The 26,458-nt window shown below is 42.3% G+C and overlaps 3 protein-coding genes across 8 annotated transcripts in view; 1 reads left to right on the top strand and 2 right to left on the bottom strand.

Annotated features, from left to right (window-relative positions):
- Positions 1-6: 6 nt before the first annotated feature.
- MIX23 (mitochondrial matrix import factor 23) lies at positions 7-9,568 on the bottom strand. 5 transcript variants are annotated; one of them, XR_012676159.1, is made up of 7 exons: positions 9,159-9,568; positions 8,742-8,838; positions 8,199-8,324; positions 7,528-7,674; positions 3,932-3,991; positions 453-607; positions 7-306 (listed from the first exon to the last, which is right to left on the bottom strand). XR_012676159.1 is itself a non-coding variant. In XM_075165605.1 (6 exons), exons 1-6 carry the CDS (start codon positions 9,566-9,568, stop codon positions 256-258), a joined length of 891 nt encoding a protein of 296 aa, XP_075021706.1. In that variant the 3' UTR covers positions 7-255. The 5 variants fall into 5 exon arrangements, 4 of the variants coding, with proteins under 4 accessions (XP_075021706.1, XP_075021716.1, XP_075021724.1 ...); XM_075165605.1 differs by lacking the exon at positions 453-607; XM_075165615.1 differs by lacking the exons at positions 453-607; positions 3,932-3,991.
- On the top strand, positions 9,458-18,506 carry FAM162A (family with sequence similarity 162 member A). The gene is made up of 5 exons (XM_075165663.1): positions 9,458-9,582; positions 10,718-10,843; positions 13,233-13,341; positions 16,353-16,461; positions 18,234-18,506. The coding sequence occupies exons 1-5, from the start codon at positions 9,567-9,569 to the stop codon at positions 18,327-18,329; spliced, it is 456 nt and encodes a 151-aa protein (XP_075021764.1). The 5' UTR covers positions 9,458-9,566; the 3' UTR covers positions 18,330-18,506.
- Positions 14,485-26,458, bottom strand: part of KPNA1 (karyopherin subunit alpha 1) — a 61,135-nt gene continuing 49,161 nt past the window's right edge. For both annotated transcript variants that reach the window (XM_075165588.1, XM_075165563.1), the window contains one exon: positions 14,485-26,236. In XM_075165588.1, coding sequence (XP_075021689.1) covers positions 26,049-26,236 — 188 coding nt within the window. In that variant the 3' untranslated portion in view covers positions 14,485-26,048. The remainder of the gene's footprint in view (positions 26,237-26,458) is intronic.

The raw sequence follows: 26,458 nt of genomic DNA, 5'->3' as shown, positions 1-26,458 counted from the left end.
CCAGTATCACGTTCCATTTGAAAATTATTTTAATACTATAAAACTCATTTGTTCACATATTTTGTACAAAAGATGAGTTGTTTTCTCTTAATTACAGGAGAATCATTTCAACCTTGAGATTTCAGCTAAGTAGGTCCAAAACAAAACAAGACTGGGTTCTACTGGTTCTGGAGGGTCCCAATACAGCTCACCCAAGGTCTCTTTCCAGTTTGGCTCTCATGGTTATGGACCACCTTGATGGAAAAATACCCCGCATCATTGACTCTTCGGAGGCTTGTAGTGAATTCGGCAACGCTCATTAAATACCTGAGATACCAAAACAGAAGAGCAAAAGCGAATCAGCCCTCATCCAGGAGATGGTGAGAACTTCAGAGCTAGTTCAGACAACTCTCTCTTCATGTAGCACCCACCTCAAGCTGCCCAGCCCTGCTGTACCAACAAATAGTACTTACCAAGGCATCTGTCTCCATTCACCTTCTCTCCTGGCTTTACTGAATCCAAAGTTTGCAGCCTGATGCCGGGGGACTGCCCAGCACTAAAAGTGTTCTCCCTCAGATAAGGCAGGCTTATAATCCTGGTAGTCTGTTATCCTCAAAGATGATGATGCCTTTTTTTTTTTTTTTTTTTTTTGTTTAAAGAAAGAGGGAAATGATCAGTGGAACGCTTCTGACCAGCTGTGTTCTGTTAACTTCTATCTGGCATTCAGATTTGGACACTGTATTCTTCTCTTTCCTGAGCAAATGCATTTTACATTGTTGTGACAGCTAAAAAGAGGTACAAGGATTCTTGGAAGCCACGTTCACAGTTTTAGTTATCTGACCGCAGGTGCTGATGCTGCCAGCCCTCCTATTGCAAAGGGCACACTGCTCTCGCCTCACTCACCTCTGGCACCTTCTCTGGGTAAAATTTAGCACACAGAAGATCACGTTCATTTAGCTTGAACTGCAGGCCTTGTCAAGCAGACTGCTTACCCTAAGGAGGGCCAATAAATGTGACTATTTAAAGTAAGGCAGTCTCAATCAAAAGCGCAACACATAGGCTCACACCAAAGTTACAGGTGCTCTTTACGAGTGATTAAGCTGTTTATGGTTTTGGCTCCAAACTTTGTCCAGCACGTATCCTGAAAAGTGACACGAGCACCACCTAGCACCAAGTTGAGGCACTGGCGGTTATTAGTTCCCCCACCAGCACTCCTGCAAGAGCCCGTTTTGCCAAGCTGTCCAGAGACTTTTCAGATCCAAATGCCTGTGATCCTCAGGATGTCAAGTTTCGTAACTCTCCCATTGGCTTCACATGCAAAGTGAGTGGTCTTGTAATTTTGGGGAAGTTATGCATCACATTATATAAATACATTATTTTAAACCATATCTTCCTAGAATCTTCTACTTCTACCGCTGATCTCCTTATTCAGAGTTCAGAACCTACGGCAACTTCAGCACAAGTGAAGTTTGCAGCATGCATTAGTTTTAGCATTGATTCTTAACAATTTTTGAGTCATTTTCAACTTATTTTCAGATTTAATTTACTTTAAGAAACAGACACATATTAGAAAATGCTTCATATTGCAGAAAACAAAAGTTGTGATATAGTTTCTTTCACACACACACAGTCAGTCTGTCCCACTACATTACCACAAGCAATGGACACCTCTGGAAGAGAGAAGACTACGTAAAGGTCTGAGATCAGATAAGTGATAGAAGGAAATTGTAGAAATTAAGAGCCACAAAGGGTTCCCATTCAGAAGCATTTAATACTAAGAAAATTGCACCATTTTTGTCCATTGTCTGTCAAAGATATTTTAAGGGCATATATGTCTTAAAGGGTACTGGAAATACACTCTAAACCACTGTAAGGGTCTCTTGCATCAAACACCACATCAAAAAAATTGCAGCTTCCAGCTTGCTATCATGCAAACTTTTAAAGCATCTTTAACAATAACTCTGCAGCCTATGGAAGGAAGATCAATACGGCAATCTTACTAACACTGCCTCCTACTTTTAGGATCATTGACGCACAGACCTCACTGTGTTACTCAGGCCAGCTAACGCCATTGGTTTACCTGTGAAGTGCTATTCTCATTTTTCAGACAGGAAAAACAGTGCCTGAGAGACCTTAACATTCATGTTACTATGCAGGAGTTTGATTTTGCCGTCTTTTACATATTAATACAAAACACTCCAACAATAAACTCCAGTGTGGAGATGCTGTACAGAGACTAATGCAAGTGTCTTGTTTTGGAAGTCAATTCCTTGTTTGGTATCAGCCAAACAAAATTCCGCCACATGCATTTCTATAAAGCAGCATCTTTCTGTATGCCGCTATTGCTACAGCTACCCAGAGTAAATATTTGAAAATAACTGTTTCCTAATCAGATTTTTCCAATCAGTTTTCAGTTGGTTAGGGTTAATGTAAATACGTAGGTGTACTTTCCAACTAAAAGTCTGCAACAGTAAAAAAGAGTGGAGGTCCTCATCTGCAAATCAATAACCATTTCCATGTAACAAATTGCTTTCAGTCCACAACTATGACTGGGTCTAATTCCTTCAGTGAAGTATTTTACAGGCAGCTAAATGTGACATTTATGCCTATATTCAGATGGAGACAATAGCACAGCTGGAGATAAAACCCAGAAATACTTTCCTCTTCAAGCCCTACTTTAAACACTAGCAGGCTAAGATATCCCTGCACCATGCATAAGAATGCACTATTTATAAATGAAATGTTCTCCATCTTCAGGAAAAATTGGACACTTCTGTCACCAGCAAAAGCTTAATGCATCTACAGGAAATCACTGGCATCAGTGCTAACTTTGGTGCCAACTGGGGCCTTCAGAATGGAGCTAGTGTGGGGCAGGTCTTCCCCCCCACCCCTTTTAAATAAAACTGACAGCAGAGTTGCCATAAAATGTTTGCCACTGGTGGCCTGCAGCATGTTGTTAAGGCTGTGGTGTTGCTTAGTCTGAGCTGGCTTTAAATTAATTAAGCTTAAGGGCATGATTAGCTTTTTCAGACAGTACAGAGGCAGTATTGACAGCAAAGCATACCTGGAACAACGTGTAGATGCTCATCTAATCAGCCTGCATTGAGCTGTATTGTGGTGACTAGACCTCCCAGAATATACAAGCTGTACTGCATTTATGCTGATGCAATCTAGAGGACTAAAATCCTGAAATAGAGTTTAAAAAGGGAGCTGCAGCTAGTACTAGCTATTTGCAAAAATCCTTTTTGCATTTAGAGAGGGAAAGAGACTCTCTGCACAGTATTGAAAGTTCTGAAAAGCTACAACAAATGAGAAAAGGATGCTAGACGTGAAATGCTGCAGTGACAGAATACAGCCACCTCAGAGTTTAAGCTCAGTGTTAAGATCACTTTATTACAAGACAGTGCTTGGGGCCATCGATCCAGAGGGTGATTTGCCCCCTCTGTTTGCACAGGAGAGCAATGGCAAGCCTGCCCTTTGCACCAGGGAGCATCAGTCCAGGCCTGCAGAAGCTCCATCAGGAAAAGGTTCACCTTCTACAGCCCCACCCTCCTCTGGCCTCTGCTTGCTCAGAAGCGTGATCAGTACCAAACACAGCCAAATTTGAAAGACTCATCCCTCTGACATTGTTAGAGGCCCAGCAAAGCTTTTCAGACAGGCCACCACGGAAAAGTCTACAAAGTCCTCAGCCACTGGGCAAGGTGGAGAAAGGGATCTACACAGGCAGTACTCCACAGTCCTTCCTCCCCGCCTAAATCTTTCCTTTGCAGCACAACTGAAAATATTTAACTCTGCATCCAGAACTGGGAAAATGACTGACCTGAAACATTTCCCCCAGCACTGCCCTCACCTATTTCTAATTAACCTGCCTCATAAGGCACCGGTCCCACACGTCCAGTGAAAGACTCTCTATTGGGACAGAACATCATCACTATTTTAAATGACTAAGTACCTTCCAGCTTCTGTCGTTTACCACTTCTTCAACATTCAGCTCCGACTGCATCAATTTCAACTGCGGAAAGTAACAGATAAAGAGGTTATTGTCAAACAGGCCTCCCTGCAGCCTTCAGTATTTACTACCATTGCAACTTTTTGGATCACAACCCCAGTACCAGGTGCGCATCCCCTCTGATGGTGCAAACTGAAGGGCACAATGCGTAATCATTCTGAAAGTCTGGCCCTTCCATTCAGCCAGGGGCAGACTGAAGTCTGCAGGGGCACGGTGAAGGCTGACTTACCACGCAAGCCTGGCGGAAGTAGCTCCTGATTATTAATTCTCCGTTCCTAAATATTGCCCATCAAGATTTGTTAGCAATTAACTGATTAACGTTAATGGCTTCACAGCCAAAAAAACCTATGCCTAATTCAAGCACTCGGCACAGGGAATGCCAGTGCCAGGGTTAGCTCTGCAGCCTTGAGTTGTCATTCTTCCACACATACATACATTATTAGAGTCATATAGGGAGCTGGCAGCAAAGATAGGACTGAACACACAGATCTCAGATTCTGGATTTAGAATTAAGATCATAAAGTGTTCCCCTCCGCTTCCTTTGCCGTCTACTCTGTGCACTGACCAAACAAAAGGGTCTGCAAGAACAGATCGCATATGTTCATGCTATCTGAACCAGTTAATATGTTACGCGATCACAGTAGGACAAATCGGGTTTACACGGATGCAAAAGCTCTGGCAAGAACTACCACAATATGCAGTTCTTGAGCGCTCACTCAACCCATGAGAAATGCAAGAATCTCTGTTTCTCACCCATCAGAAACTCCAAGGGGCACGTGTGACAGTTGTGTTCAGGTGACCTGTGGTAATCTGACCCTGCCATGAGGCCCTGAAGCAATAGTAGGAGATATAAGAACCATCTGCCATTTTTGCCTACATTTAGGATGTATTTTTGTTGGAGTCTTTAACGCAACAGACTAAGGATCAGAGTTTATCCATTTTAAATACATGGTTCCAACTGGAGGCCTGGTGAACAGGTGCAACCTCATCCAGCAATCCCATCAAAAACCTTCCAAGAAAGATGTCCAGACACACACAGCTAATAGTTGTTGAACTTTTACCTACTCAATAGGACCCCAAACTGTTTGAAATAACAATCCAGCATCAACAGGGTGACTAGATGACCAGGATTAGTCTCTACAAAATAACCACTCAGAAGATCTTTAGCAGTTCAAAGAAACGTTCTTCCTGCTGGAGGACGTGAATAGGTTTACAATCATCTGGACTGTCACATTAATTGCCGTTGACACCAAGCCTAAGCAAAACTACTATTTTAGCCTTTTCCTTAGAGTGGCAGACCTGAACAGCAATATAGCGTTAATCAACATGGCTATACAGGGGTTTTTGTGGTTGTTGTTTTTAAAACATACTCTGACATTTTAACAAGCTTTACTAATTCAATTGATAAAGTTAATAATCATTATGCTGTACGTTTTGGATTTCCAGAATTTATTTGGTTGGATATTTTATGACACTTCATTCAAGTAAACTAAGACTATAACAAATTAATACAATAATCAAATGATGTTTTAATGTAAGCGGACTAAAAGAATTAGCTGCTAGACTGACACTACTCCAAGTTTTCTTACTCAATGACCCAGAAGTAATAATTTTGGATAAAGTCCTCCAATTTGTACCATTAGCAGGATGAGAGAAACACAAATAACAAGAGAAAACAGAAACCCAAGTGAATATATATTTGAAATGCCTAATGTAGGATGTATTCTCTCAATATAGGTTATCAGAGTTCTAGAAAAAAAACAACTCTCAGAGAAAAAAAAAAAGCGGGGGGCAACACCTCATAAAGTCCAAGTGCAAATTTGAGGTCATCTCATTAAAAGATTTCTGGGATGTTTCCAAATCACGGATTGCTTTTAACAATTATTAAACATTATCATTGTGATCCTCCTAGTGAGTGATAGGTTTTGGGCTCAGTAAGTAAACAATTTAAAGAACTGGCTCTGCAAACAAAATTTGTAGAAAATACTAAGCTACCATTCTAGTTTTCCAAACTGCTTGTTAGCAGTTGCGTAAGTGAGGCTTTAAGAATAAAACCACTCGCCTGCCACCTAGTTCTTTAAATCTGAGCTCACGACAGAGCACTTCTCTGAAGAGCACGTGAACAAACAGTTCACTCACTCAATGCCTGGGAAAAATCAGACGCTTGAGTTCAAATCATCTCCTCAGGAAGCCCTTTAACTACAACTGCATCAGCATTCAACTGCTCTTTGAAACAGGGGCTACACATGCTCCTCTTGGAAGTACAAGGGCAAGTGGATTTTGAGGAAGTTCAGCACTGCAAAAGCAAAATTCAGGACTGATCTCTTCAAGTCTTACAGTACTGTAGCAGGGAAAGCTGCACCCAGGATATAGGACCCTATATAGGACACCATATATATATATGATGGTGGTATGTCTGGCTGTTATGAGAAGAACTCACCCTTACATTGGGAACTCAAAAGCACTGGTTAAGACAGTCCTCAACAGAGGAAGCCTCACTAAACTGCTGAACACAACACACACACCTCACCGGTGTATGCAAAAAAAGCAATACGCAAGCGGTCTTATTTGGTATGTGCTGCAAGCATATGGTGTGGAAAAAAAAGTAAAGTGATCATGAGCCACGCAGAGCAGGTCTGGAAGAGAAATCAATGGAACAGTTCACATCCCTGCTAATCTCCCCTCCTAGAGCTACACATGCAGTATCCTTTCCCCGAGAAAGGAGGCCCTGGAGTGGGAATAAGAACTTCAGTGGGGTTCCCTTCTCCACTTCTGATACTCTATCTAGATCACCTTTGTTCACCTCTGGCGAAGTACACTTTCCATCCAGAGGCCAGAAGGTTGAGAGGGCATTTGCTCATTAAAATTCCTTATGCAAACCCAGACGTCTCTCTCACACCATTACAAGGTATTAAAAAAATTAATCCAAGAAATACTAAACAACAAAAAAGTTGCTTAAGTGGAATTCAAGGTTGCCTGGCAGCTCCTCGTAGAGGACAGGAACTCCAGTTAACACACCGAGTAAGAACAATGCTTCTCAGGGTGATGATGAAAAGGGACAGCTTTAAGGCTGAGCAACTGTGTGGTTTAAGAGACATACAGAAAAGCCGTATTTCATTATCTTCTGGTGTTTGCATCTTGGCACCCATACTTGCCATTTGCAGATATACTAGTTTTACAAGATCTCAAAAAGGCAAAATGAACCTTCAGGCATTTTGAAAGGACTAAGCAAGCCACAGGTAGTTGTACACTAAGTGGTGTTAGTCAGTGAAGGTTAGAGTCCACTGTGGGGAAGTAGATGTTTTTCTACAGCATTTGTGCAATGGGATCTCAGAGAATGCTCCACTTGCAGGATAAAAGCAGCTCTGTCTTGTGGGCTAGGGGAAATGGTTCTCACAAATCCAGCCAACAAGAACTTTGGAAAAGACTGCCTGAGTCAGGATCCACTTCAGGTTCTCTCCATCACACTGGCCTTTCCGTTTGGGAAACATACCCTTTTCTTCCTCTCTAAGCCATCTCTAAAAAGCTCCACCACTCACCTTTGTCTGCTCTTTCCTGAGTTGCTTTAATAATGCTACGTCATCCTGGGCCTTTTCCCTCTCTTCTCTGAGAGTTTTCACTACACTGGAAGTCTGAGCGATGCAGTTTTTGATGATTCTCTCCCTGCTGGTGTGAGCATCCATCAACTAAGTGGGGAGAGAAAGAAAGTGACAACAACTAATTCAGCAGAGAATAAAAGCATCCGAGTTACAAGTTTAAAAAAGACTTTCCGAAGTCAAGGTATTGCTGTGCCTACAGAAAGCCCTTTGACTCTATAATCCACATGTTGGAAGCAACACTGCTTTGAGCAGCAGCTACCAAGTTGATCAAAAGTCAGAGACACACATGAGCAGGAGTCCTGCAAAGTAGTGCACAAGTGTGCTAGCACCCATTTTTAAAAGAAGCGGACTGGGCTAACGCCATCCACTGAAGCCTGAAGTACACCTTGAAGGATCGGTATGGCGGAACAAATAAGTTGCCCGCGTGGTTTTAAAGCAAAGTACATGTGCGTGGTTTAGATGCGTAGAAATATCAAGCATGCCACTTATGGATACGTAAAGCATGATATATGAAGGCAGTGGTTTCCTTAGAAACTGAGGGTGCTCTACTGGCTGCTGCACATAAAAAAACATCAGGAAGTGAGCTGAAAGTCGAAGAGGAGCACACTCACAGACTGGTACAGCTCTTTACACGTCTGGCCGGCATCAATTTTCCCCACAAAGGAAGCTGTTGGAATCGTAGTGTTTAATTCGTGGACGATTCTGTCATCGATCGTCCTCATCACCCTGAGCAACTCCTGTATTAAAAATAAAATGAAATAAAAATCTTTGCTTATATCTCCGAGAAAAGCTTAGTGCGAAAAATTTTGTCAGTCTTCTAACAGAAAATTAGAGTAGGTTGCTTACAAACAGCAAAAAAAAACCATCAAACGAACAATTCGTGCACGCAGAAGCATGTGCTGCAAACCAACTAGTCTCCTCAGCAGCAAAGGCCAGAGGGAGGGAGAGAACGAGCCAGCGCCGAGTAACCACCGTTCCCCGGAGCCCCCCGGCCCAGCCCGGCCCCCCTAGCCCGGTCCCCCTCAGGAAAGCCGCCCGCGCTACGGAGAGGCCGGGGAGCCGCTGTCCAAAGACCCATCCCCGCCCCTTGACCTTTCCCGGCGGGAAACTGGGCACAACCTGCAGCAAAACGGCAAACTTCGAACAAAAACCACCTTTTTTGGGGCAAGACGTTTAAGAAACAGGTACCGCCACCCCAGCCGGCCTGGACTCTGCTCACGCCGCTGAAGATACACGCGGTACGGCACGCTCCTTTAAACAACGTGAAGGCTCCCACGGAGCTCCCTCCGCCCACGGAGGCTCCCACGCCACGGGCTCCCCCTCCCGGGAAGGGACCCCGGGAGAAAGATCCCCTGCCGCTGGGCCTGAGGGGAAGGCCGGACCCTGCCCCACCGCCGCCCCCGCATCCCGACCGTCGCGGGGAGGGGTGACCTCGCCGCCTTCCCGGGGCCGCACGGCGTTGCCAGGAGGCGGCGGGAGCGCGCCGGGCGCCGGCGCGGGGAGGCGGCGGGAGCGGCCTCCTCCCCCCCGCCTCCCCGGCCTCGGGCCCCCCCGCGCCCCAGGCGGGTTACCTGGAACTCAGCGAAGTCCTCACAGCTCGCCGCTCCGCTGGGCGCCGCCATACTGGAAAGGCCGAGGCCCGCGGCGGCGGCCAATCCAGCGGGGAGGCGGGATGACGCGCGGTGCGGGGGGCGGGGCGAGGCGGGCCCTCCCTGGAGGCGGCCGCCGGCCGGGCCTCTCCACCGGCGGCGTGGGGCGACCTCGCCGCTTCCAGCTGCGGGGAGGGCTCCGGCGCCCCCCCCCCCCAGAGGCGGTCCCGGGCGGCAGCGCGGCGATCCCGGTCCCGGCCCCGGCGCGGGGCCCGCGTGTTCCGCCGCTCTTCTCCAATCCCGGGGCCGGGGCGGGGCGCCGGCCCAGCGGTGACATTGAGGGGCGCCGGGCAGGGCCGAGGCAGCGCCGCCGGGGCAGGAGGCCGCGCCATGTGGGGCCGCGCCGGTGAGTGAGTGCCCCGGGGCGGGGGCTGACCGACCGACCGACCGGCCGGCCGGCCGGCCTCTGCCGGCGCTGCCCGCGGGTTCGCCCTCTCCCCCGTAAGGTGGCGGGCGAAGCGGCGTTGTCAGCCCCGGGGCTGACCCGAGGCCCCCGGAGGTGCCGTGCTGTGGGGAGTGCGGAGCGGGGATCCCCCGGGCGGCCCCGGCCCAGCTCCGGGCGGTGCGGCGGGGGTGGAGTGGAGCGTTACCGTCCATGTCTGAGGGGCATTAAGGCTGGGAGCCTGGCGGCCTCCAAGCTGGCCTGGAAAAAAACGGAAGGAATGGATTCGTGCCTTTTTTTTTCCTTCCCTGAAGATCTCCAAAAGGGTTTGGTTTCGATGAGGGGGGATCGCCTATAAATGTAGATTTTTTTTTTTTTAGAGCTGGAATGTATTATGCCTAGAAAATAAAGGGCAACTCTTTCTCATAGGAGAGACATTTTCTTCATAAAAAAGAAAAAAAGAAAAAAAGAACTCGATTTATATTTTTAAAAGTGCCCTTTTGCCTTTCAAAGTTGTTTTTTTCCCCCTCGGAATTTTTTCATTATATTAATTAATGAATCAGAAGCTCTTTCTTGAGAGTATGTTTTCATATGTAAGGTGCCCTGGCCTTTTCTAGTACACTACAAAGTACGTATCTCAGTACTGCAAGATTCTGCTTTTTTCTTGGCTTTTTTTTCTTGACTCTGCCAAGTCTGTGGCTTGCTGTTGGGATGTGACAAGATTGGTAGAATGCTGGTGTGCAGTCCTTGAAACGGCACTGTCCAAAGCATATGAATAGATAAGTTCCTTGAAATTGTGATGTGCGTTGTGTGTTAGAAGTTGCTTGTAGGCTGTAGTCTTGCGTTCCCATTTTTCTGCATATAAGGTGAGTGGGCAAGCTCAAGTCAGCTTATACAGTCAAGCTTTAATTTCTTTGGTAGACTCTGTCACAACCTAAATCTGGTGTTTCTTGCATAGTATTAGATTTGTACCTGTTGTTTTTCTTTCTTTTTTCTCTTGTTTTTTCAAAAAAACACTTCCATTTAAAAGCTAGTATTCTTACTCTCTACTATTCTGAATTAGATTTGGCCCCTTTGCTTCCTCTGCTTCGTCTTCCAGATAGGGCTGTTAAACTGCTGGGAAGAAATATTCCCTCAATTCTAAGGATGACTAAAGGAATGGATCCGAAGATAAGCAGAAGGCTTTGCATTAAACCCCAGGAAGAAAGTCAAGTTCAGCCAAGAAGTAAGAGTTTTTGATAATGATCATGCTATGTTTTGTGCCACGAAATATTTAGATATCCAGGCTGCAATCATCTGAACAGGAATTTGGCTGACATAGATGCTAATAACCCTGATTTTGTGAGAGGGAATTCTGATCTTTAGACTAAAAAACTGAGCATTAAATTTAGCAATAAAATCTTGTTTTTTAACAAAGCCAGGGGTCAGTATTTCTTCTTGTGACAATAACACAGTTTTCACTTTTAGCAGGTCACTGGTATCTTATCTGATGTGCAGTCCTACATTGAGGCTCTTCAGCTGTGCTATAGAACCGACTGTTCAACCCCAATGTAAACTATCGATGTTTAGGAACGTCGTAGAAGCTAAAATACTTTTGCAGTTTTTCATAGTACAACCAGCTCCAGCTGTTCACAAAATTGAACATGCCCTGCAGGAGAGAGTCAGTCTGAATTGTTGGCTTAGTTCATGTGTAAGGGTGGAGTTGTTCAGGTAAAGCTCAGACCACGAAACGTTTTTTCACTATACATGGGACAGTTATGATGCTCTAATCAGACTCCCTGTATAGCAGGTTCCCTTTTCATGGCCTGCTGATGCTAGGTAAAAGGAGCATACAGATATGAAGCATTTTGCATACTTCTGTGTTAAAAACATAATGCAGCTGTACTGGGTAAGACCAAAGGTCTCCTTAACAGTGTCATGTCTCTTGTAGTGGCTCGTAAAGGAGGTCCCTTACATTTTTGTGGAGATGAATAGGAATGGTGGCCAATAGCAAGGATCTAAGGAAGAGTGTAGAAACGGGGCAAACATAGTGTTTCTCCCTAGACTGCTGTCCCAGAGGTGGCATCTTTGTGTTTAATGGTCCTCACTGGATTTTTCTTTCATAAATTTGCCCAGTCTCTTGAAGCTGGATGTATTTTTAGCATTCACATCCTCTGGGGAGGAATTCCTCAGCTGAAACATGCTGTGAGAAAACAAGTACAGTCTTGTACTTGTTTTTGAACCTGGTGCATACTATTTTCAATCTGATGTTCCTTTATTCAATACCCCTTCCAAAACAGGATCTGTTCATTATAACCCACGCTCCCAATGAATGTCACTTACTATCCTGGTGCCCTCTGTTGTGCTGAAGGGAGCTTCAACTACTGCTTTTCCAGGCCAAAGGTCTCAGTCTATGATATTGTTTCTTATATGGTGGCCATTCCATACCTGTGGTTGTCCTTACCCATTTCCTCTGTACCCGTTCTATTTCAACTGTTTTTGAGATGGGGGATCAGTGTTTCACACGCTCTTCAAAATGCTGGAGTCGTGGTTTTATACAATGGCGTAATAATGCCTTTGTGTTGGTCTGTGTTCCTAATCATTGCTAATAATGCTGTTTCCCTTTCTGACTATTACTGAACATTTTGCTAAAACGTCTATGAAATGCCAAGGACTTACTCCTCAGCAATAATGGTTTAGGTTAGAGTCCGTCTTCTGCATGTGAACCGGAATTGCTTCCTGTTGATACATGTGGGGTTTCGCTGGCCATCTTATTGACTCAGGATTCTGAAGCCCTGCGGCTCCTCGCGCTTAGCCCTCTTCTTTATGTTTCTGAATAACTTAGTGTTGTCAGCAAACTGTCTACTCCCACATCTATCCACCCTGCTTCGTAGATAATTCGTGAATCCATGAGGCAGCACAGAGCTATACAGGATACCTCCCATTGTTGGATTGTTGGGTTCGTGTTTTGGTTTGTTTTGGTTTGTTTTTTAAAAAGGACGTGGGGGTGGGAAAGCTGTCTGTCTTCGCACTTTGTTTGCTAGATTTTAACGGTATGGTATGTATGGAAACCTTCCTGTATTACATTCTGAGTACTTCTTTTTATATGGAGTTTGAAAGACTGAGATGAAAATTAAGGGTCTAATCTTTGCCTATGGTCATCTGTTTGTTTATACTTCCAGATAAGATAAAATCTTACACTCCCTGGAAAAGTTAACATTCTGTGATGCAATGGTGTGACATATTGGCTTTCCTGTAGCAGTTCCATTTGATTTATTTTATTTTTTAAACTAATCTAAATGTAATAGGAAAACTATAATATCCCAGCAGTGTAGGAAGCTTAAATGCTGGAGCAGGTTCTGCAAATTTAGAGCTACAAATATAGAGGTCTTGGGCAAGATTTGGCTTTCCTTACATGGCCTCAGTTTAATCCATATTTACAGGTTTGTTAATCTGACTGTGATATACTTTTTGTTCCCTAACCAACTCTAGCAATCAATCATCCTTAAAATTCTGCATTGCTCACTCTCACTGGTTTCATTACAGCTGTGGCAATTCATCTTCTCTGACTGCTGTTTTGGGGGGCTTTGGGGGGTTTTGATTGTTTGTGTGTTTGTTTGTGGGGTTTTTTTTAGGTCGGTCTCCTTTGAGGGTGCCTGGACACAAGCCTACAGACTGGGACAAAAGATTTTTGTTGTGGGCAGGCCATTTCAAAAAACCAGAGGATATACCAGAGACTGTCTCGTAAGTGCCAGTTTTGAAGCTGTAAAAGAGACATTGTCCACGCAGGAATATGTTACTTGAATGCAACTCCAGAATAACTTTTCTGAAATGGAATAGGTTTTCACAGCTGAAAAATCCTACACTGCTGTGTTTGGTGTATCGTCTTGTAGATGAGATGGCTAAGCAATTCTGTATTGCTGAGATAATATATCCCTTTCGATTTTCTTCTGAAGGGATGACCAGCATCTATCAGTTGTTTCATTAGAAAAACATCACAAATCAGTTAATTTTTGCTCTTCTCTCCCAATCAAAAAAGCTTTTTGCAAATATTAGTGCGAGCTTTTCCTAGTGTTTTTCTTTATATGTCAGTGTCTCATTGTGTGAAACTTTCATGATATAGCTATAAAATAACTGAAACTCATTTAAAATATTTATTAATGAATGTCTGGAGGGAATGGGCCAACTTTCTCTACTCTTGGAATTTAAACTAACAGCAGAAAGGCTCCCTAACAAAACATATATATAGTCAAAATTTCCCTGTTGCTGGTGGAGTCCAAATGTCAATGCTTTGCCCTGTATGAAAAGTAGAAAATAAAACTAGATGTTCTAGTTTGCCTATCTAAAATGAAGACCAAACTTAAAAACAGCAAAAGGCATGAAAAGTAGAAAAATATGAAAAGTATGAAAAGTAGAAAATAAAACTGGATGTTCTAGTTTGCCTATCTAAAATGAAGACCAAACTTAAAAACAGCAAAAGGCAATTATTAGTTTAAAAAACATTCCTGCTGGTAGTATCGTTATCTTTTAAAACATGCTTGTAATGCTTTTAAATATATGTATTTATTTAAATTAAAAAGATAGAGTAAATCTTGTGCTACTTGGCTAAGCAAACTATGTAGCTGCCTTCTAAAGTTATCCTATTTGTTTGGGTGCACAGTATGGGAATTGAAAATCCACCCATGTATCTAAGTTCTTTCTAAATGTATCACAATGGATAAATATTGTTAAAAATTAATTCTTCAATTTTGTATTGAATCATTTTTCTTAAAATTATATTTGAAATACATAAAGGCATAAATTATTAAAACTTATGTGAGTTCATATATTTTTGCATACCAAACACTTGTTATGAGTGTTTTTAAAAAAACAAAGTTAGCAGATTGATTGAAGTCATTTCAGTGGTTTATTGAAAGGACAAACCAACTTCTGATAAAAGCTGACCATTTTTGCAAGTGCATAAGGAATTCTTGTTTTTATTTAGGCAAATAGTTCAGCCAAAGCTGAGAAGACGATTGAGAACTACAAAAGCACAAAAGCTTGTTTTCCTGTTCTAAGCTGAATTAAGAGTGGGTTGTAAGAGCTTGTGATGTAACTCAGTAATCTTGCAAGATATGGTGATCAGAAGTAATTCATTTATTAAACAAATGTTAATCTTAGCCACTGAATTGATTTAAAATGCAAACTGCGTTCAGATAGCTACCTTTTCCTCTTGTATATTCTAACACATCCAAGGTACTTCAAAAATTAACTAATAAACTTTCAAAATCCTACTTCTGAGCATTTCGGCTTAATTGCAGCCTGCACCCAAGTTGTTCGTCGCAGATTATTAGCAAAAACAAATAATCCAGAAATAAAATTTAACTATTAGTTTCATGGTAGGTGGACATGATCCCTATGATCAGAAATCTTGTACTCAGATCAGTACTTTGAAAGTGATCAAATCACTCTTGCCCTCCTCTTCAAAAACAAGAACAAAACTCTCTTCAGTTCTCAGGTCCTATGTGATTTACCATGTTGAACTATCATGGATCTGTTGGTATCTTTTTTTCCTCCAAGTATAAGGGTCAAAATGTGGTAAAAGATTCCATATTCACTCATGTTTGTACAATGATAGTTTCCCAGTTCCTTTAAATCCACTATCCATGTTAGTTTTGGGGTATAATTACCTAGTTTGATGCATTTATTCTTTCATCGTGTGATGTTGATGCTTTTCTAGTCATCTGTAATTTTATAATACACCAAATTTAATCAGTGAGACTATTAGATCTCCTTGAGAAGGGAGTCAACTGCTCCGAATTCTGCAAGGAGAGTTAAATATATAGGGTATAGGTCTTTGCTTCTAGATGTGCTTTCCAAAATAACCATTATGCTTCATTGGCCCTTCTTGCATTGGTATCTCTAATACGAACTTTAAATTTGCTGTAACTGAGATGTCATTTGGGTAGAATGATCTTCAGAGTTTAACCCAACTTAAAGTAAATTACTTTTTGGTTTAACTCATCAATGTACAGCTGGAAGGCTTTAAGAAGTGATACTCTTCTTGTGGAAGATTTCTTGTTTTTGAAAGATAACAGTAGACTAGGCAACAGGTTTCCCAAAGGAGTGTGGCTGTTGTGGCTAGATAAGCCCCCTGAAATAAAATTTAAAAAAAAAAAAAAAAAAACATTTTCCAACATCTGTCCAAAGCTGATGTTGGAAAGCTTACAAGCATCCATGCCCCCTTAGTTTCTTAGGAAAACAGATTACCTTAAGACTCTAGCAGAAGGGAAGTGGTAGCTACTGGTCTTTTACCAAGTCCTATTCAGAGTTTCTGAGGAGTATTAACATTCAGCAGCCAGTGTGTAATCTATAGCACTATCAAATCCTATAGAGGATTATTAGCAAATGCATCCCTCTCCTTTTCCTGTTCTCCCCATAGTGAACGTACGTATTTAAATACTGCAGCCTTCCTCTTCTGCGTTGCAGTCAAGTGGTCTAGAAAGGCAGTGTTGTCTCTTAACAATTAAATAACCAAAAGTTAAAAATGTTGGGTTTGTTTCCAACTTTGAGAGGAACTCCTTTGTGACCAAGTACCTCCCCAGGTACCTGCGGATCAGCCTTTCCCGTTCTTGTCAAACCTTTTGGTGAAAAGAGCCAAGTACAGTTAGCGTTATACCAGATTACATAGCATGCCAGAAGAAATCAAACAATTAGCCAAATGGCTTATTTGGGTCTCTGATAATGAGTCTATTCTTCTCTTATTATTTCTCGAGGATTGAAACAATCAGAGCAGCAAAGACCACACTGCGTGTGAAGTTCAGCTATGTAATGATTGCCTTGACAATATTGGGATGCATAGCCATGGTAATTAAAGGGAAGCAGGTAAGCACAGATTTTTGGCTGGTGACTACAAATTAATCTTCACATAAACCCCTTGGTTCCTCCTATGGATTGTTAGTACTGGTTTGGTTTGGTGGGGGTTTTTTTTCCATTTTATCACTGAGCAAAAATTAAAAATAAGTCCTCGTAGTTCCCCAGAAGCGACCCTCATTGATTAATTTCCAAGTCAGAAAAGGATGCTGTCACTCTTAAGACTGCATGTTTCCTTTATAAGGAAAAAAAAAAGTCTTTTTTCCTCAGTGCAATACTTAATTTTAGCTTGCGCTGTTTTAACTCTTTAATTTTGCTGATGAGTTGTGAGAGTTTGAAAGGAAGGAGCACCTTTTGTTGTGAGGGATCTGGTAGGCAGGTAAATGCTCGTTGGGCCATTGGGGTCCATAGAGTTCGCTGTATGACCTATTACAAATGCCTCTCTACACACTGCAACACTTGTAGAATCAATATAATGGAAATAGCAAATGAGTATGTTTCTCCACAAACAGACTTGAGAGTCTTTTTCAACAGTGGGGAGATGGTCAGTAATAGTTCTGTGCCCTTTAATTGCATTAAAAAATAGTCTTCCCTTAGTGTGTGGATGGAACAACTCTTCTCAAATTACTATTGTTTGTTGAATCGAAAAACTATTTCATAGAAAAGCTGCCAAGTCCTGTAGAAGCTGAGTATCCTTCACTTGCATAGAATTTGGGAACATACCGAAGAAGTTCAGCATATGGCAGAACTAGGTCTATGATTTAATTTGTATCAATATGAAGTGAGGAAGTGTAAAGTTTAAGATTCCAAGTGCAGGAAAGGTTCGTCATGCCTTAATTTTATGTGTTTTTTAACATAGCCGGTGAACTATTAACTTTGTGGTATTTCTGTAAAGAAGCAAGGAGCGCTTTTTGTGTACTGAAGCCAAGCTAAAGCCTCTCAGCAGCATTAGTCTCAAAGTCAAGGAATGTGAATATAATCTGTGCAGTTTATTATCATGTTGCTTTTCATAAAAAGCACAGTGGTAACAGAAGCACAGTCCACTACATCGTTCAAGGATGACTGGAAGCAGAAAACCCTGAGCTTAAAGCACCTACATGGGCAGAACCTTATTTGTATGTTGCCTTTCTCTGAAGCAGTTCTTCTGATGACAATGTTCAGATCTTGTTTCTATAGACTACTAAGTGTTCTAGAGAAACCTTAAAACTAGTAACAGAGTCTCAACCCCAGCTCTGTGAACTATTGAAAGGTCAAGTGGCATTTCTACTTGTAAGCATTCCCCTATCAAAATGAAAAGGATGCAGCACTCCGAAACAAACAGTGGAAAGGTTTTTCCCTGGCTTTAGCAGAAGAGATCAAACATTGAAAATTCCCAGAGCATTTTCCTCTTACATTGGAGTAGTATGAATGCAAACACGGGAAAGAGAGGAGGACAGCTGCTTTGGGACCCTTGTTTTCATCTATTATGTTTAACTTCTGATTTGTTTCCAGTACCTTTGACCTTTTGAAGACCAGAGATTAGTATTAAATACTGACCAGAAGCACAGAATACATCTGCTAGTGCCTTAACAAAAAGGTTTAATTTATTCCCAGAGAAGTAATGCGTTTAAGCCAAAATAGCCTATGGATGTTTTATTTTAACCCTCTCTCTTCCTGGCATTAAAGCTGACAGAACTGTGCGTTGGTAAGGATAGGCCAGCTATTTTGTAAACTATTGATTCAAGTTTCATCTCTGTGGTCCCTTAGGTGATACTTTCTGGTCTTGCTTTGTCATTATGTTGTAGGCTGTAAAAAGGCATGAATCTCTTACAAGCATAAACTTGGAGAAGAAAGCGCAATGGAGAGAGGAAGCTACTCAGAGTACATCTACTAAACCTTAGAAGAGGAAATGAAGAGACCAAGGACTTGGGAAGAAAAGCTGATGTCCTTTTCAGCACTGGAAGGAGGATATAGTCACATCTTTCCTGTATGTTAGTTCTGTACTCACATGTTCAAGAAGGAATGAATACATTATCCTGTAATCATTAAAACCAGAAACACCTATTTTCTTTTCCTAACCACCTCTCCTCCAAACTGTCGTCTTTACAGTTAGTGAAACAGGACAAGTGAGCAAACTGCATAGACAGAATAGTTGTTTCCCACACGTGCTATGCACAAGACTAAGCATCTTTTAAACGACTGAGGAGCTGTACCTGCATTCATGGTACCAATCTCCTTTATGAAGCTTTATGCTCACTCTTACCACTTACGAGAAGATAACTGGGACACAAAAGGACAGCCCATTCAGTTTCCACTTGTACATCCATACTTGTACAAACAAAATACCTTTGCTGGGCAGTCATCTGCTATCACAGACTATTTCAGGTTCCCTATTTCAGGAAGAATGGTGCTATATGTATTCTATATTGTTACAGGCTGCCTAAAATATTCCATATGTTCCTCTTTCTGTAAACGAGAACAATTATTAGGGGAGTCCTTGAGTCAGGAATAATTGTATGGCCTGCATTAACATCATCAAAATGATCATAAGTTATTAGAAAGTCTGCTTACCTGTTCGAGAGCCAATACCTTCTGGCTGCATTTGTTTAAGTGAAGGATTACTTTTTGTGAAGAACTGCCTGCCTTTGATAGAAACAGAAGGGGGAGTGATAGTGAAATTCCAGAGAACCAGTGTGTTGCAGATGACAGCCTAATGGTTTTTACACCAGAGCTGGTAGCAAGATGAGAGAATGTCCAAGCCAAGGGAATCGAGACGAGTATTTGAGGAATACTGAGCAACAGCTTCAACCTGTGCTATCAGATTTATTATTTAGAGGCACGTGAGTATGGGAAAGTCAATCAGGCATTCCTGCTCTCTGTTGCTGAGCTCTTTTTTCCAAACCTGATTTGGATTTGTGTTTTCCCCCCTCTTTAAATTGTCATCTGTGCTTTCCTGATACTAGCTCACTTAAAGATCATCTGCCTCAAGTTTTAGAAGCAGCAAACCCAGTAATACCTGCAAAGAGCAACTCCCAACAGTCCTATTTCTGGCATTCATCCTGAAAGAATCGCATACTGTTCATGCTGAACAGCCTGCTGCAACTGGAGACCAGCATTTTTCCTCCTCCTTTCAGTTTGTTTGGAAGGAAACGTAGATTGGGCCTGTCAGGACTGTTTGAAACTGTGTTACTTCCCAGGACTGCCTGCTAACTGGCCACTGGGGACACCACAAACAGAAGAGGCAGATGCGTTTGACAGATTTAGTTTCTGAATTTCCTAATAGTGAGAGGCAAATTTTTTTTTTTTTTGGAAACTTTTTCCTGATTATTTTTCTTGTACTACTAAAAACTTTTCCAGGAAGCCCTACTAAAAAATGCAGCATGTATCTTGTCTTTATACCTGGAAAAGAGAAGCAATAAGATATCTAGTGCAGTCTTCTCTAGTACTTTGTCCTGTCCTCTAGAGCGAGAAAATAACTGCTGCAGTCCACCTTTTTATGAATTGCATTTCTAGGTACCACTTGTATTGATGAGATGTAACCAATCAAATAAGCTGTGCAGTCATTCCACCACAGAAGCTATAAACTTCAGATGATGCCACAACCTGTTATCAGATTCTCTGTAAGGCAATTATCGCAAGTATGCTATCAGTCAAACAGAGCAGGCTTCCACAGATTTATCCACTCATTTAGCACCGAATGTAAGTCAGTCATGCTTAATTCCACTGCAGATATGTGAAAGACCTTTCATGACAGCTATGGTTCTTTGCCACACACTAGTGGGAACCAAAAAATCTTCTCAGATTGTGTGCCTGTGCTCATTTATGTATTAAGTGAGACCAAAAAGGAGAACATGCACTTCAGACAGTATTTCAGGTTACCATGAAGAGAAACTTGTGATTTGATTTATGCTTTGTGATGGCAGAGCTTAAAACCATGCATCTCAAAAATATCCCCCTTTCAATAAGCACCTCTGAATGCACTCTGTGAATAGAACTGGCAGGTACCTCATCTAGTTTTGGAAATAAAACTACTTGGACTCATCCAGCTGGTAAAGCATTTCAAATAAAAATCTGTAAAATAACACTTAGAAGGCAACACCCCAGGGCAGCGATGGTCACCAGTTTTTCATTTAACTTAAATTTCTGTAATTTTTTTGAGTTTACTTAAAAATTGAACTCTGGTCCAGTACCAGAGTGATAGAAGGAGGGACTTCTACGTGGAGCTTTTATAGAAAAGGACTTCACTTTTATAGAAGCTCCACGTAGAAGTCCTTCCTTCTATCACTCTGGTACTCCACCATTTCAGGATCTACCATAAAACCTGTGCATCACTGCTCACGTTTGTGTTTTCTTTCAGCTTCCACGTCGGGTCCAGAGTCTCAAATAAGAGCCTGAGTCACTGGGCTTTGTGCTGTCTCCAGCTTGCTCCCAAACATTTGCAAGTAGTTCGGTGCTAGAAAAATGATATAAATCTTTCTCAGGGAGGCAATGAAAGAAACCACCTCTTTCCTAGTGTGATGGCTTCCAAGAAAGCACTTCTAAACACAGACAATGGTTAAAAAACAGCACGCGTTTCTGGCCTAAGCAGCCACTCTAGCCAACTGGAGAACTCGATACACCTTCTATCACCTAATCAGCTCGTAGCTTTACCCTACACCCTTTTAACAGTGCCTGATGGAGAAGAACATACTAAGCCCTTAGAACAGTTTTTAATTGTCTTTCTCCCTTTTGGCTTCATCTGTAACACCATTCACTTTTATTCAAAAAAGCCAAATTATCAATCCTATACCATATGCCATATGGCTGTACCTGTTCCAGAGGCAACAGGTACTTCCCAATGCAATGATCCATCTGACAACTTGAACGCTGCCTCAGAAGAGCATGCAGGCGCTCCATGGACATGGCCATAGCAGTACATAAAGAGGTCCTGTTTATTTTCCTACTAAGACTCGGGCATCTGAAGAAAGACCGTCATATCTACTGGCTAAAATTGGCATGGGAAAGTACTAATGATGTCTTGTGCCAATCCCAGAAGCAAAGAAATCATACAGGAAGACATGGGGAATTACTTAAAGCTGGCACAGAGGTAAAATAGCTGTTCTGGAAATCCTCAGGGAAGCACAGAGGTGCATCACCAGGAGCACTGGCACATTTAGGACTGGGTGGTAGGATTTGGTTCTTAACAATCTTGGTGCTGATAGTTACAGAAATGCAGGTTCAAGAACATGTAGGTTTTCCGGGGTCATTGCCTTCCTCCCTTCCCTTAAGACTAAGTGGAGGGACTTTGACCACCCGTAGTTGGTTGGCATCAAGGAACCAACACAGGGATTTAAGAACTGGCTGAAGTCTCTAAGTAGCAGTTCCCTCAAATGATTGTTTGTGTGCTGTCTTCCCTGGAGTCCCAAGCATTGGTCCTGGCTTCATTGGTGAGCTTTCAGTAACCTTCTGCCCCATCATCTGTTGCATCCTCCTGAATCCAAGAGAGTGACCCTGCCTGCCATGTTCCACCGGGAACTTTACCAATAGAAAGAATGATAGCTCCAGTTTGTTGCCTCAGCAAATACACAACACTTAAAAGGCATTACAGGTCTGTGGACAGGACGGCTAGAAAACAATTCCTGGTAGTCCCACATCTTCCTTCCTCTAATGCCCAGTTTAAAATTAGACATTGTTAAAACCTTAGTGTAGTAGTTTCACCTCATTACTGATGCTGCAAGAAGAACTCGGAGATTCCTGGTTCTCACTGATCTTTTCACCTTACCAGCTTGTGGGGCTTTTGGAAGGTGCCTAGATTGGATCTCCACAAGCACACAAGAAACAAATTTATTAATTTCAATTTTCGGGACAAGGGAAGAAGAAAATATGCAAGATCACTTTTCTTGCACTACACACTGCATGGCAGATTTAAGAGAAGAACCCAGGAACCCCAACAGCTCCCTGGCCTATCCTCTACACATGAGACCACGCTGCCTCCTACTTACGCACAAAACAAGAACAGATCATTCAAAACACAGTGTGACCTTCACAAAAGTGGAAGCTAGAGGCATTCTCTGAGATAGTTCTGTTCGAGCAACAGCACATCCTTCAGGAAAGCAGAGAATACTGGTTTCAATGTTTCTAGCAGGGGACATAACCCTTGTTACTCTCATGTCAGTCTAAAAAAGTGCCTTGTTTCTCATTTGAATGGAACTTAAAACCTTTTTACTGTCATTGCTGTTGCCAATTTTTTAGCATCCCTTTTTAACTGCTGATAGCAACACTGAGAGTGTTCCTGTAAAAAAGAGTTCCACCAATGCCAAATACAAAGTTAATATAAATTCGCCATTTCTACTGAAGATTTCTTTTTGTACCTGTGAGCATTACACTAGCCACACAGAATCGTGTTAGGAAGTAGTGTTCAAGCAAAAATATATAATGATCGTCATACTCTTTCAGCAGCACTTTTCCTCCAAAACAGAGACCTTCACCTGTCGCCTGAACGTTATTTATTAGATGGGCAATGTTACACCACGCGTTTAGCTCTATTAAAATGCAAACAGTTTACTTGCCCTTGGCTTACCAAGTAATTCTGATCAGTCTGTATCAGTGAGCTGTTCCTTTCATAATTCACAAGTCTCCCTCTGATCTTCCGTACTCATATAATTTGCAGCCTTTGTTAGAAGTAGATTTTGTTTCTTTTCAACCTCTTAATAAGGCTAAGTAAAGCAAGGCCAAGAACTGGCTGCTGGAAGATCCGGATGGAAATACACTCAATTAAGCACCATTTAAAATTAAATTGAGACCTATGAGTTAGCCACATTTTAATCCATTTAATGTGTGCCATGTTGATTTTTGTATTGTTTTAGTTTTCAGTCAAAATATTATGCAGTACCAGTCAAATGCCTTACACAGTCTAAGTATATATGACAACAATATTACCTGCGTCAACCAGGCCTGTCACTTCAAACAAACATACCAAGTTTAAAGATTTATACTTATCTGCTCTGAATTCACATATCCACGGCAAAAGTAACAAACACTGGCCAAGCTCCTTACACAGGAAGGCACACCATTCAGCTTAAATGGACTCTTTTTTTTAATTCACTCATTTAGAGGCAATTGTCATTATTTTCTTGGGGGGCAGGGGAAGGAAACGCCAATGCACCACATTGTTTTCACTAGCCTGGAAGAGAAAACACTTATATATATATAGATATATAGATATATAGATATGTATATATATACACACACATATGTATGTGTGTATATATATACGTGTGTGTGTATATATGTATATATACACACTAGTGTATATATACACAGAATATACATATATGAATATACAGAATATATGCACACACACTTTGCTCAGATTTGTTTACAAAATATGTAGCATTTTTATACCATCCAATAAGAGGTACATGATTTTAAACAAATCTTATAGAAATGACATGTTATTGGAAATTTACACGTAAAAAAATCCAGCACAAAAAAATCCAAAAGCTAAAACAAGATTTTGCTACTAATCAGTGCTTCTATCACCCTTCAAGAAAAGAGAAACACAGTTATTTATATGTGATGTAAAGGCAACATTGAGGGGTTTTTTGCTTTTTTTAAATTAACCACCAAATTTAACCCCCTAAAATTACAAAGAATCAAAGTCCATTTACAGATCAAGTGCAGTAAACTAAATGTTCCTTCAGCACAAAGCAGCACTAGAGAAAATAACTGGGAGAGGGAAGGTGGGAGGCCAACTGGCTTAGCTAGGGAGGCAGCAGGTGGCTTCTGCAGTGGCCACACAGGTCAGAGTCTCCATCCTGAAGCACAGGCAGAACTGAAGACTGTATTTAAATAATGGTCACACAGAGCTGATGTTCGGGCCTTTGCCTAGCTTCTTTCAGCAGTTTGACAAGTGATTTATGTATTTTTATTATTCTGTATCCAATGGGCTGTTTTTGCTTTTGCAGTGGCTTGTCACTGAGAGGAGTCATAGGGAGGATCTTGCAGACAGTTCTGCCACTAACATTTACCGCAGGTACATGACACTGCAGTTGTCAGTGGCGATTTTGAAATGTTTACAATGGACAAATGTGTGTTCCGAGCGTCCAAAATGGCTTGAAAGAACATACGATGCAGGGGGGAGCGGATGGCCTGGAGAATCCATTGCATTTACAGACATGGAACTGCCACTTTCAATCACGTGGCATCTCCCCGGTTGTGTGAAGAGTTTGGTGTCAATGTCAGCTGAACTCAGTGAGGAGTGGCTGGCCTTCGCATCAGACGTCTGTGATCCAAGCAGGTTGCGGAGCCAAGAACATGCTGCTAGCAGAAGGGCAGTCTACAGCTGCGGATGACAGCTGTCATGCAGTCAGCGATGCCTTATAGATGTCACCTGTAGGAACCATGCGTTCCATGCTAATTCACCTGAAGTCCCGTAAACAGCAAAAGGAAATAATGAAATGAAAGGGCCAGGCAGATCCGGGTGTAATATTACTATCCTTTGAATGTAGTGTCATTTTAGTTGTTAAATAAGGGGCTTGACCAGGAGGACTCTTTTATCAGGTGAGCTGCAGAGGAAGCTCTTGTCTTGTGAAAATGAAAAAGAGATCTTAGCTCCTTGTGCTAAGTTTTACAAATTAAGATTTCTGTATTCAGAAGGTGATTTATCAGAAGAGAAATCTGTTCAAGTCACGCTGTGTAAAAATGTAAAGAGTTTTTCTTTACAGAAGTTTTTCAGCCATAACTGTAATACCAGGACCAGACTCTGGAGCGTGAAGTCAGGAAGGGCTTGATTTTTAAAGACGGCCCGGCTGGATCATAGTGTGCTGGCAAGCAGAAGTGGGGGTAGTTCTCCATTCTAGAAGCTGGTTTGGAACGTCGTTTCTGGGGAGGTGGTAAGAGTGACCTATTCACAGGCTCTTTTTTTGTGGATGGAGAGGAAAGACTGGGAAGGTATACAAATCTCCACAGTGGTCTGCAATCCAGCTTGGGAGCTCAGTGTTGAGAAGGGATGGGGCCAGATGTGTTCAGTATTTGTAAGAACCAGAAAACATGTCCATTGGAGCCTGTTGTTGCAGGGGACAGAGAACTTATTCCATTATTTGTAACATGTTCTATATGCCAATAACCCCAGCTGGCACATACAGCAAAGATACATTGCATGTGAAGATTTAACGCATCTCTCACAGCCATCCAAAGAGGCATCCAGGGAAGAGTATGGGGAATGAATTCAGCTACGTTCTCAGAAAGTCTGAATGTGCACACACTGCAGCAAATACATGAGAAAGGCAGCCTTATCTTGGATGCCAGGAGTGTGGGGGCTAGTGGAGGAGGGATTATTTTCCTGTAATAGGAGCAGGGAATATCTCAAAATATAGAAAGGTGCCTCAACTCCACGAAGATGACAGTGGAGAGGTTCAGGATCTAGAGGAGAAGGGTGATTCTGGCGACCCCTTGCCAAGGAGGGGGCATCCTGCCACAGAGAGCCAAAAGTTTTCCAGACGTATGTAAGAGCATGTGCACAAGGCAAGCGAATGAGCGCAAACAGGGTTATGGAAAACATTGAGAGAATCACTCCACGCGTGGCTTGTGGCTCGACAACAGGATTGGCTAGGTAGAGGAGCACACAGCATAGGGGCACCTCAGAGCTGGAAGCCTTCCATGGGAGCCTCACACTGCTGGAAGATGTACTGTTGCTGGCTGAGATCCACCTGTGGGGCAATGCTGCTGTCTTCATCCTCTGTTCCAAAGTAGTGCTCAATCAGATCAAAGGCCTTCTGATAAATCTCTTGATTCTCATGGCTCTGCAGGAATTCAATCTTGTCCAGGCCTGCAGAGAAAAGAAGTACGTAAAAGTTACAGCTCAGTGAAAGCATATGACCATGATCATTTTCAGTCTGTTGTGAACATCAAGACCCGTGACAATTCTCTCCCACCTTCAGAAAGAACGCTATGGAGACCCGTACCCAATTTGTACTCTCCACACCCACGGAAAAACAGGTTGAACTACAGAGTTCCCTGTAACTGTGTGATGTGTTTCATACTTTCTGTC

Source organism: Calonectris borealis, chromosome 1 (assembly GCF_964195595.1).
Source record: "Calonectris borealis chromosome 1, bCalBor7.hap1.2, whole genome shotgun sequence".
Classification (NCBI taxonomy): Eukaryota; Metazoa; Chordata; class Aves; order Procellariiformes; family Procellariidae; genus Calonectris; species Calonectris borealis.
Note: the sequence above shows the minus strand (reverse complement) of the source record. Positions and strands in the feature narration are given on the sequence as shown.